Source organism: Aulonocara stuartgranti (genome assembly GCF_965226115.1).
Source record: "Aulonocara stuartgranti genome assembly, chromosome: 1".
Classification (NCBI taxonomy): Eukaryota; Metazoa; Chordata; class Actinopteri; order Cichliformes; family Cichlidae; genus Aulonocara; species Aulonocara stuartgranti.
The window spans coordinates 33,827,914-33,840,128 of NC_138939.1; the positions used below are offsets into that span (position 1 = coordinate 33,827,914).

Sequence of the window (12,215 nt, forward strand, 5' to 3'; positions counted from 1 at the left end):
TCTCCCATTTACAGACACTTAAAAGCATTTAATGAGCCTTGAAATCAATAGAGTGTGGTTTAGTGCAGAAATTATACTCTTAAAAATTCAAAGCTAATGGGTCTGCTAGTTTGAATAAGTAAATATTCTTAACACGAAGAATATGAAAGGCTCAGTTTGGGTGGATATGAATATGCAATTTTTATTTCGCTTGTTTTGTCAACGCAGATTTACTTCCTGACTATTATTCTTTGTCTAAGTTTGTGTGGCATTGAGTTAATTTGTATTATTATTCTAAACAAACATGAAATATAACTGTACCTTTGTGATGAAAACTATCCTGTATATAAATCAATACAGTGTTTAGATTTATAGACAGCTTTGTCTGATTGGTCATTCATTGATACTAAATTTTTATCAAAAAAACAAACAAACATACAATTTCAAGCTTTATCAATGCACACTTACAGATAAAAATATCGAATAATGTCACAGATAAAAGTCAGTGACATGAAAGTAGATGTACAGTAGATTTTGTGGGTTATCGTTAGTTTTTTTGTTTTTGGTTAGACTGTTTATTGCATAAACCTTTTGGTTTCTTGTATTTACCCAGCACTGGTGATTTAAAATTATCTGCCCCAAAGACGCACAGGCAATTGCACTTGTAGATGAAAGTCAAATTTAGCGTATTGTAGAAAAGGCCGAATTAACAGTTGTTCTGTTTTTGTTGTTTGACACTTTGACAGAGCCACAACTAGGTTTCACCGTGTATTCTGAGATTACGGTGGGAGAGGAGCTGATGGTGACACTTGGGGCAGCTGGGAAAAACATCCCCTTGTTAGAGCATCACAACGGACTAAAGTGCGGTGTTGTTGCTCAGATGAAAGACATCATGAGCTGTGATTGCTACTTTAAAGACATTCTGAAAACTGAGTGGCATGTGGCTTTAGCTGGCATTGCTGCAGATGACAGTGAATTCAGATGACCAAACAAAGGTAAGAGCTGAAAGTGTCTGCTGATGAGGTGGTGAACCTGACCCAGACACATGGAGTAAGTGGCTTGGTAAGCATGTTGACATTCACACTCTTTCTTGCCTTGACATTACAGTTCTAAATATAGGCCTTCAAATTCCTTGCATGTCTTGGTAAATGAGAAAAAGGGCATCAGTGCAAAGTTAATGTTTGTATTGCTGAATGACCTGATTAAGTACATACATATATATCAGATTTTCAGAAAACTTGATCTCTGGCCTTGACCTTGAGGTCGGGATCACTGAAATTTTTACTCATTTAAGATGTTTGGCAGATGCACCTGTGCTATGAATTTCAGCATCCTACATAACCTTGTTCTCAAGTTATCACATTCACAAACTTGGGTGTCCACACTGCCCACCCGCCACCCCTGCAGGATGCCCATCAGCCTTTCACAGCTGAGGGGGTAAAAAAGCATTAGTGACTAGACTCTGTAAAAATGAGTAGGATTTAGACACAGTCACAGGCACTTGCTCAGACAGTTACGCTAAGTATCAGGCTTCACTTTTATACCACACGCAGCCACAAGCTAATGACTAATAGCACCAAACCAACCCATTCAATTTCACTGTATTAATTACATCAGCCCTGCTCAAAATAACAGCATAAGCAAAACGTTTTGATTCAAATTATGTTTTGATCTTTTTCTATCCAATAACACTCTGATGCCCTCCTTCATCTTCACCAGACTATCATCAGAGAGACAGCCACTGCAGTGATAATTAATTGACAAACCACCAGCCTGATGGGTATAATAGGCATCTGGGAAAAATCAATATTAGAGCGCAATCCTCGCGTGCATCGTACCGTCTTTCATCCTCAAGTGGTGACAGAGCATTACCTCCACTCAAATTTAGCCTGCTTGTTCTGTCTAGCAACTGTATTTAAAAAAAGGACAAGTGATGCCTTCATGGGTCTCAGGAGAGAATGTGAGGGCTGAGAAAGACTGTCACAACTGAAGTGCGTGTTTACAGATCAGCCTCCAGTATTCTCTTTAGATAAGGGTATTCACTGGCCAATCAATGTGGCGATTATATCATCGGTACCTTCCACTTCATTAAACAACGGTGTGAGCTGAAGACGCATCCTATACAGAGACACACAGGATGTTATATCAGTATACAGCCTTTCTCTTCGTTAGTCTGTCCTTGAATGTTTTACTGTCAGCCATGCTAACACCCTGCTCTCCACAAGGAGAATGCACTGAACAAATATTTACCCTGATAAACACAGGCAGCTCATTAGACATGTCACTTCAAAGGAGCATGGGAAAAATTACTCAGCACAGTCTCTTGTGACAGAGATGTGAAGGTGCTCAAGAGCGGTATGTGTGTGTGTTACCTGTTACAGTCAACGTGCAGAAGCAGGTGGGAGGCACTGATGGTAAGGGCGATCTTGTGCCACTGGCCATCAGCGAGGCGGTAGGGGAAGGATTCAGAACGTGGCTTGCCTTTGAAGCGGTAGTGATAGCGGATCTCCTCTCTCACCCCGCTGCTTTCCAGCTCGAAGTAGCTGCAGGGGGAGAAGTCACAGGTCACAGATGCTCAGTTTCCTGAACAAAGGAAGGGGAAACTCAAAGAAAACACATTATGTGTACGAGGTTTTATCCAAAAGCAGGTTGGAAGATTTTTAAACCCCCACGGACTGCCATTTGGCTTTTTCTACCTTTAAAACCCGGAGAGCAGCCAAATGGCTTTTAGCTAGGCTTTAGCTTCAGCCAAGTGGAAGCTAAATTGGCTAGTCATTCATATGTAAATTGGGTTGTTATCTGGGAATTCTGGAGGGAGGGGAGTGGGGGTGTGTGATTGAGGGCGTGGGGGAGCTGCTAAAAGCTGTGCACTTCCTTTTGTGTTTCATCTTGATGCATTCTCAATCGTCCAGGGAAATAAATCTCCAAAAGTCACCAACTTGGAGTGTTTCAGTTTGCCATCTTAGGGAGAAATCAACACACATGGGTGTATGTCCTTTGTTGCTGAGATTTATTGATAAAAACAGTACAAAAAACCAACCATTTGTACACATATTTACAAATAATAATAAAAAGTGAGTGAGTACAATTCAACATTTTCAGCAATCACTCACAATCCTGGCACTGCCATGGTATCTGTAGTCTGCATTTACCACATGTGTATCTTTTGCAGTGAACACATCGCACAGTGGCATGATTGTTCTTGCAGTTGTGTTTGACCTGACACGTGGCTCTTTTTCCAGGGCTAGGTGTGGAGGGTTGTGTCCGAAGCAACTGTTCTTTTCTTGCCTTCTTCCGAGCTACATGAGAGCGAGCCAACTCTGTTGCAAGCGCCACCAGGAAGTCCACCCGTCTTTCCTTCGTCCCGGTGCATGCTTGATACAGCACATGTGCATTCAGTGCTGCCATGTCAATCATGTTATAAAACACGGCGACTGGCCAGCGCCGTGTTCCTTTGCGGACAGTGTACTCCCGAACCATCTGGTCCATCACATCCACGCCACACTTTGTTTTGTTGTAAAGGGAGACAGTGTTTGGCTTCCTTTTGGTGGTGTTATCAGTCTGAACCACGCTGTGCATGCTGCTAAGAACATAGACTGTCTTCTTCCGTTTGGCCGCATACGCCGTCAGCGTGGCAGCAGAGGTTGAAAACACCTAAGAAATAAGATAAATTGTTATTTCCATAGCCCTTTTACACACAATGAAACACATAAACATAGAACCACAAAAGACCTGTAACATACCTGAGTGGTGAATTCATTGCGATCTGTCTGTCTAGTGGATTGAGGAATTTCCCTGCGAATCCTGTTGACTGTGCCGAGGATGGTGGTTTTCCGTCTAAGAAGTTTTTGTGCAAGTGAAAGCGTGGTGAAAAAATTATCCGTGGTAACATTTCTGCCCTTGTCTAGGAATGGTTCCATCAGCCTCATTACTACATTTTCAGAAAGTCTCTCCCCAGTGGGACGATTGGGGTCCTTGCCAAGATATGGGAAGACATTGCAAATGTACTTGGATTTTAGGTCGCAAGCCACCCAAAACTTGATCCCAAACTTGTCAGGTTTACTTGCAATATACTGCAGGAAACAGCACCGAGTCTTTGATGGGAAAAGCTGTTCATCAACGGTGATATGTAGACCAGGGTTGTAGCACGTGATGCAGTTGGTGACAAATGATCCCCACACACTGGAAATTGCAGCAAACTTGTCAGTCTTTGCTCGATCACAGCGGGTGGACTTGTCATCAAAGCGTAGGTGTTGCATGATGTTTTGGAAGCGGTTTCGTGCCATAGTTCCAATTATCTGTGGGTTTCCCAGGTTTGCTGACCAGCAGTCATTTACAGATGGAACCCTGTAAACCCCCCGCAAGATCACAATTGCAATAAGGATGAAAATGATAAGAATGATATTTCCTTTTTGGTTTTGGAGAAAGTGTTACGATAAGACTTGAGAATACATAGCAACAGAAAAGGTAGATGGAGAGTGGCTCCAATGCAAATATGGCTGGATCACTATCTATTCCAGGGAAATGAGTATGCGACCCAAATATGGCTCTATCAGGCACCAGAACACAGGTGTCTGTGTCTTCCTATCTTAAAGTCTCAGAACTTTCTGAACTGTAGAGAAGGAAATTTATCCATCACCCTGCTCAGTACATAGCAACTCACAACTCACAGCAAAAATACCCCCAAGTGAGTAATTGTGCACTGTAAAAGTCTCAGTTTTCTCTTGCCCAGACCATAACATATACCCAGGGTTTAAAACTAAAACTGGGTCAGCAACAAATTCTAAATTTTGGTGTTTCCGAAATGGCAGAGGAGAGTGGACCTTGGGCTGAAATGCGGCTGAAAGATGAACAGATTGCTCAAACAAAGATTGGGGGGGGCTTTCTCTCTCAGTTTTACCTACTACCCTCACTTTACAGTGTGACTGCAGGCGTTTAACTTTAGCTCTTCCCTGCACCATGTGTGCTCTACTCTCCACCCTCATCAGGCACGCTAAATTAAGAGCCAACCAGGCACAAACAGCAGCAGCAGCCCAAGAGCCGCAGGCAACAAGTCGTGACATTTCAGCTTCCCTGCGGCTGAAAGTGACCCCAGCTCTGGAACCTCTGGCCTTAAGCACACATACACATTCACACACAGAAGGTACACCACATCTGGCAAACACAGCTCTCTAATATATAACCAAACATAGCCCAGAATGTCACCTATCCCAATATATTCAGAAGCAAAAAAACCAACCCAAAAAACACAGACTCACACAGGGATCAAGCCAATTCAATACCAAAGCTCGACAGCTCTCATGCATATTTATGAAAAGGGAGAGTGGACCTACTCCACAGAATATCAATCGGAATTATAGGACAGGAAGAGCTCAGAAGAACTTGACAAAAAAAAGAAAAAGTGTGCACACATACTGTAACTATGTAGGTGCAGTGGGTCAAAGTTGAACTGAGAAGTCAATCTATAAACTGAAGAACGCTTAAAAGATTACACTCCTGTATAGCTTTAAGGAAGACTGACGCTGCCACCCACATGCAAAGGAGCTTCATGAATGTGTTTTTCTTTTAATGATGTCATTTTGAATCCAAATGACATGCATTTATTTGGTATTAACCAAGGCTACATTATCATATCATAAACAAAGTTATGAGAGTTTACACAGGGTTTCAGATTGGCTGTTGCGTGAGTATTGTAATTAAGTAATGAATTGTTTGGCATCAAAAACCCTAATCTTTCTCCCAACACCAACCAAAACCTCAGGTTAATGAAAATGGACTGGCTCTTATATAGTGCTTTTCTGCTATACAACCTGTCTCATTCACCAGTGCATTTATATAAGCACGTTTTTCTATGTCTGAGTGCTACCTAACATTTACACACCTTCACACTCTGTTGAATGCATCGGCAGCAACTTTGGGTTCAGTATCTTGCCAAAGGACAACTCAGACCTGCCAAAGATCAAACCAACAATCTTTTATTAACCTGCTTCACCTCCTGAGCCGAAGCCACCCTATAATGTTAGGTTGTAATAACAAATGCATCTCAATAAATGTACAAATAAATGAACTAAGTCACTGAAACTTAGCAAGCAGGTCTGGCCCAGATCTGGTATCAAGCCGGCACTGCTGGTTGATTTCTGGTATGATAAGACGTATGTCATTCAGATATGGGCCAGGCCTGGGATAGATGGCACTGTCTACGTGATGGCATGCAATATCTGGCTCGATTGTGGTCTGGTTTATGTGGCCCAGGCCCATAGAAAACAGGTCTGGCCCGGATCTGGCATCAAGCTGGCACTTCTGACTGACCGGTATCATGGCAGAGTGTATGTCAACCAGATGTGGGCTAGGTCTGGCAATGATGGCACTATTTGTGTCCCTATTTTTCTATTTTAGTTAGATGACCCAAATGCCATTTGCAATACTATACTGCTATAGTAGCCAACGTTTCAAATGCAGGTTTGACAGGTTTGTGAGTGTACACTTTAACCAAAACCTAGTGATGGTTTACTCCTCTTTGCTGGTGGGCGGCTGTAGCTCAGGCGGTAGAGCAGGTCACCTACTGATCGGAAGGTTGGAGGTTCAATCCCTGGCTTCTCTTGCATGTCAAGAGTGTGAATGTAGTCAGGAAGCACTCAGTTTAGAGAAAGTGTGTGATTGGGAGAATATGGCATGTTGTATAGAGCTCTGAGTAATAAGGGGGAAAGGAAGTGCGCTATAAAATAATCAGTCCATTCACTATCCGAACAGCGTTCTGTCATCTTACTTTTGCACTATTATGTTCCGGCACATGTTGCTATTACATGGCTTGATTAAGGTACACATTAAGCTGACATCTGGGCCAGCACAGGGCCAGCAGTGTGTTTGCAACTGGTCCGTGGCTGCACACAACTTACACATGGCCCACATACCGCAAAGAATGATGCCCTTTTGGTTCAAATTATTTAAATGTCTTATCTTAGAAGTTCCAAACAAATAGAGTACCTTTGTTAAGTTGAATGAAACATTTGAACTGCTGCAACAAAACAAGAAGACAAAGGAAAGGAGATGGTGATGATCAGTACATGCTATCTTAGGGTTCAGTTCAAACCTCTTCCACACTGCTAATGATGGCCCATCAACCCCCCACACAGCAGGCTGAGTTAGTGCTAAAACAATTATCATGCAGTAATTTAACAGGCATCATGAGGAAATGTTTTTCTACAACATTAAATTGCATTTCCACACTTCAAGTAGAGACGGCTTCATTACAAACATGTGTGCATGTTTAAGAGAAAGGGTAGGGTGCGACTGGAAGGTTGACTTTGTACAGCGTGTCACCTTTTGTGGAATTAAATGAATACATCACTCTAGGCCTACGACGGGCACCAGCCTGACAGCCCGTCTCCATCATGCTGCAGGACACGGAGCCACTGATACTTGTCAGCTGGAGAAGAATCATTTGCATTGAACGAGGAGCAAAAAGAGAATGAGAGTGCTCCAGCTTCGCCTCTTTCACTGATGGAAGCCTCTTCTGGGCTTCAAGAGGCCTGAAATTTCTGAACGAGCAGAAATCCTGATTTGACTCATGAAATAATCATCAAAGGCATTAACTCCACTTCACAGCGAGCATTTATTTTATGAAGCATTTAGTTGTAGCTATTGTATTCTCGCATTACAGCATATTTAATGAAGGAGAATAATCTATTGGCAGGCAGTCCATTTGTTATGAGCAGCGCAGGCTGACAGCTAATAAAAATGACATATCTGTTTTGGTGCTCTCTGTACAAAATATAAAAAATGAGCCTTATCACCATTTAAATGCTTTCTTTTCATTGCTGATCCTTTAATAACCACCATTGTACAAAGCCACTTTTTTTTTTTAACTAATAGAAACTGCTGTGCTCAAACAGACGCCTAATGTGAGTATGCATAGCTTTCAGGGGAAAAAAGTGTTTGCATATCAAACAAAAGTGAAAGCTCGTTGGCAGGAATAGAGGGAGGCTTGTTTTTATTAGAATAAGTTTAGAGTTGATAGTAAAATATTAGACATTACAAATCCTCCATTTTCGGAACCTAAATAAGTTGCAGGGAAAAATTAACTTCATGAAACAATTAAAATTTGTTAAGATACTAAAGGGCAAGGCTTAAAACAATCCCAAACTTTGCTTTATAAATAAAAAAAAAAACAAGTACATGCCATGATTGAATAGCTAATAGAGATACTTTTAGCAGTACTAGCTCAAGTCATTGTTTTCTATATTAGTTTATCAGTTTCTCACATCATTCTGGAGGATTTTTTTGTATAGCAATGCTTCTGTTATTTAAATCAGGTTAAACTCTGAATTTTGAGGGCTATCGCAATACCTCGATTATTTTCTTTTTCAGCAGTTGTGTTTTAGATACAGAAGAGTTCCTGGTTGACTCAATGAATTAAACCTGAAACCTCAAATTGTTAGCCCACCACCACTGTGCTTTACAGTTGGTATGAGGTGTTTGTGATGATATGCTGTGGATTATGGCCAAAATCACCACTTAAGTCCTGGCAACCCTTCCAAAGAACTCATGCGTTTTTAGTGTTTATCTAAATGCACTGTCGTGAACCTTTAACATTAGACACACGAGCTGAGGCTCGCAGAGTCTGTCAAGAAGTGTCTTATCTCCCGAGATATTCAGCCCTGGGAAAATTGTGTATTAACACAAGACAAGCTCCAACTTCTGCTTTTATAGTGGTGTTCACACTTGCTGATGATTAGCTAATCGAGTGCATTCGATTAGCAGCATCTGGCTTTTCTGACCCTCTTTATTTCTATAGCAGTAGGAGTGCACTTAATTTTTCACAGGGACAAAGACTTGTACAAACAAAAACGTGTACTTCCAAGCAGCATTGTCCTGTGAAAATGAAAAAAAAAAAGCTCTAGGAAAGACATTTCTAATAATTACACTGTAATTCCATAGAAAAAGCTGGAAATTTACCTATTTACAAATCTGTAGAGACATAGAGCAAAATCAACATATTTACCCTAGTAAATATGAGACCGTACACTGATTGACTGCTGAAGCCAAAAACTACACTGCTGAGAGAAAAAGAGACTCAAACAAAGTATTACATTTGCAGACTACAGAGCTAAGGTGGAACAGCCTAGTGTGTGAGATATTTCTCCCTGGGTTTGCAACAAAAACAAAGAGTCCAGTGATCCATTATTAATTTTGAAAAGAAAAATGCTTTGAACCATACACACTACTGCACAGTGAGAATACTATTTTGTTGGGCTCGCATCTCACTGTCAAGAAAGAGGATCCAGTTATCATTCATATATTCTAATGCCCTGGATGTTGAAGGTAGTGTGAAGAGACACACAGATAACATAAAGAAATTATTCTGCACACTGACACATGGCACAAACATTGATTGAAAGTACTCTGATATATTTTTCTCTAGAAATTTCTCATATGCCTTAAGGACTGTAAGTTCAGTCCTTGTACAAGCTCATGGTCATCGTATCTTAAACCTAACACATGACTTGAAATATATCATATAGAGCATATACTGTAAGGGTTTCCCAGTTCTTGTTTGTGGGATCCTGAATTATAATCAGATTTCTTCAACTTCTAAATGTGCAAATTTTCCTTTGCCATGAGCATCACAAACAAAATTTGATTTGCCTCCACTGTGCTACAAACTCCAATCGATTTGATTTTCATATTTATCTGTTAAATGTTGTACCACTTAAAAGTTTGTGGTCACGTAAAAACGTGCTCACATTTGTTGTTTTATACAATTTAACACACTACGTTGTCAATAATAAAGAATAATTATTCAAATCATTAATCATTTATTATCTACACAAGTGTACAGCGGCTACAGTGTTCTAATGGCAAGTTGTATTATGTTGAAAGGAAACGTTTAGGAAAACATATTTTGTGTGTTGGCAGAGTTAGCACGACTCTGGTTCTGATTAAAGAAATTCAAATTCTGCTTCTCAGTATTTAACATTAACGCCAGAATCTGAGACTGATCTGCTGCGTCAGTCTCTGTGGGCACTGTGCATACTGCCCTTTTCATGTAGTATTACCAACTGCCTCTGACCAGAATCAAAAGAGAAGCTGGAAACATTGGTGGCTAAAAGAGCAAGAAGACAACTACATCAGTTTGAATTATATGGGTCTGGTGGACCCGCTAGAGTTTTGGCTTTCCAAATTAACACTATCAAACAATTTTATGTTAAATTACTCAACAGATGTTTACTTCATCCCAATTACAAGCCATATGAACAGCAAACATGGTTAATTTTTTCCCTTTACCTTTATTAGATCACATTTATGAATTAATGTGCTTCTCGTTTTTCTTTTATATAAAATGTTATAAAAAAAATCAGTTATAATCAAGTGGAGTGAGTGGAAAGACACAACACATTTACACGTGAAGCAATATGTTTCACAACTAAATGGCATCAGCTGCTCATCAATGGTGACATTAGGCCCAGGGTTGTAAAACAGGGGAGGTGGTGCACACACTTATCCCACACTGTCCTGATGGCAGCTAGCTTGTCTCTCTGCCGTCGAGCTGGTCTGTCGTCTCGGTTATCAAAACGGATAATCCTGGAAATTTTGTGGAAGTTTTCCAGAGACATTGATGCACGGAAAGGTTCTTGCCGGTTTCTGCATCCCACAGGCATTCTGTGGATTCCCCTTTGGACCTGAAAACTCCAGCAAGGATAAGAACCCCAAAGTAAGCCTTTGGGGTTCTTAGATGGATTTGGTCCATCTCCTTCCACCTCTCTCCAAAAACACACCTTCCTTCTAGATTACTGCAATCCAGAATAATTTTCTGGATGGAATCTGGGATGAAAAGCTCAAATGAAGACTTGATGTCCTGCACATGAGTAACTGTCAGCCGTGTTGGCCCTGGCTTATCACAGTAGCAGCTCTGCAGGGTGGCTCATTTCTTGGGCAAGAAGACCATTCAATTTCACCAGTTATTGACATCCATATTTCTTCACTTGCTGTCTGGTGGGCTTGTTCTGGTCCTGGAGCTGGCTGCAGATGGGGTACTCGTCTTCGTTTTGTTACTAAATGGTGCTCAACCTCATCCTCTTCTTCAAAGTCACTGTCAGACTCAGAAATGTGAAATATTCTGAAACCTCTTTGTCAACATCATCATCAGAAGCCCCTCTCTCTTCCAAAATCAATTGGATGGCCCTCGCAGCAGATAATCTTTTGCCATCTTGATCAGTTGTGATAAAGAACCACACTGGCAAAGTCTTATTTTTAGTATTATGCCCCTAATTTGCAGGTGGGACAGGGTATGAGAAAATAAAATTTGGATCCCTCAAGAAAGAGGGTAAAATGTGTGGGAATGTAAGAGCAGACGTGTTGATAGTTGAATTTTCAACAATGTTGCAACTTTGTGCGCGAGCAGGAGGGGAAGAAAACACCATCAGCAGCACCAGAAAGGAGGAAGACAGAGTGTGGGAACACAGGACCTACACTTTCAACACTTTTACTAGACCTGGGTCCAGTGGACCCGAACACCTTGTATGTAATGTAAATGCGTGGGGGGAGGTACAGTATGAGGTCATTGAAAATTTGTTCAGATTCATGTTCTTCACAGAAAATAAGCCAAAGCCAATGAATTTCAGGTTGAAAAAATAATTGTTTAATTTTTCTTTTGAAAAAAACTGAAAACGGGTCTCACAGACCCGAACACCATACAAGGGTTAAGTTTGATTCCATAAAAAGTGACAAAAACATTAGCATCCATTAGCATTGTGCGTGGGAAGAAAACATCTTTTTACAGCGAAAAAAACCCTAAACTTCCAAGCAAGCTCCGAGTGTGCTACCACGTAATGGGAAATTCACAGAGAAACTGCCGTATCCTTCCACTGACCGCTGCGGCACACCTGCACCAGGGTAAACCTTCGCCTACCCAACTCCTGCTTTACAGGTGAAAATAGAGCAAAAGGACTGCTAGTCTTTGATTTTATTTATTTTCTGCTGTGTTTTGCTTCAATCAATAAATCTTTATTTATAAAGCACTTTTCATACAAAAAATGTAGCACAAAGTGCTTAACATAGTTAAATAGTTTAATGTGCTGCCTCTTGGCCAGGACTCCCTTGAAAAAGAGGTCTTTGATCTCAACGGGACATTCCTGGTTAAATAAAGGTTAAATAAAAATAAAAAAGCAGCCCACCCCACCCTCCAACTCACTCCCCACACTCTCATTAACATAAATGATGTGAATACACACATATCT

At 40.9% G+C, this 12,215-nt stretch overlaps 1 protein-coding gene across 1 annotated transcript in view; it reads right to left on the reverse strand.

Moving 5' to 3' along the window:
• LOC309707913 (protein kinase C-binding protein NELL1-like) overlaps nucleotides 1-12,215 on the reverse strand; it is a 310,101-nt gene that overhangs the window by 230,282 nt on the left and 67,604 nt on the right. The window contains exon 4 of the mRNA XM_082535507.1: nucleotides 2,352-2,522. Within this exon, the coding sequence (XP_082391633.1) occupies nucleotides 2,352-2,522 (171 nt within the window). The remainder of the gene's footprint in view (nucleotides 1-2,351; nucleotides 2,523-12,215) is intronic.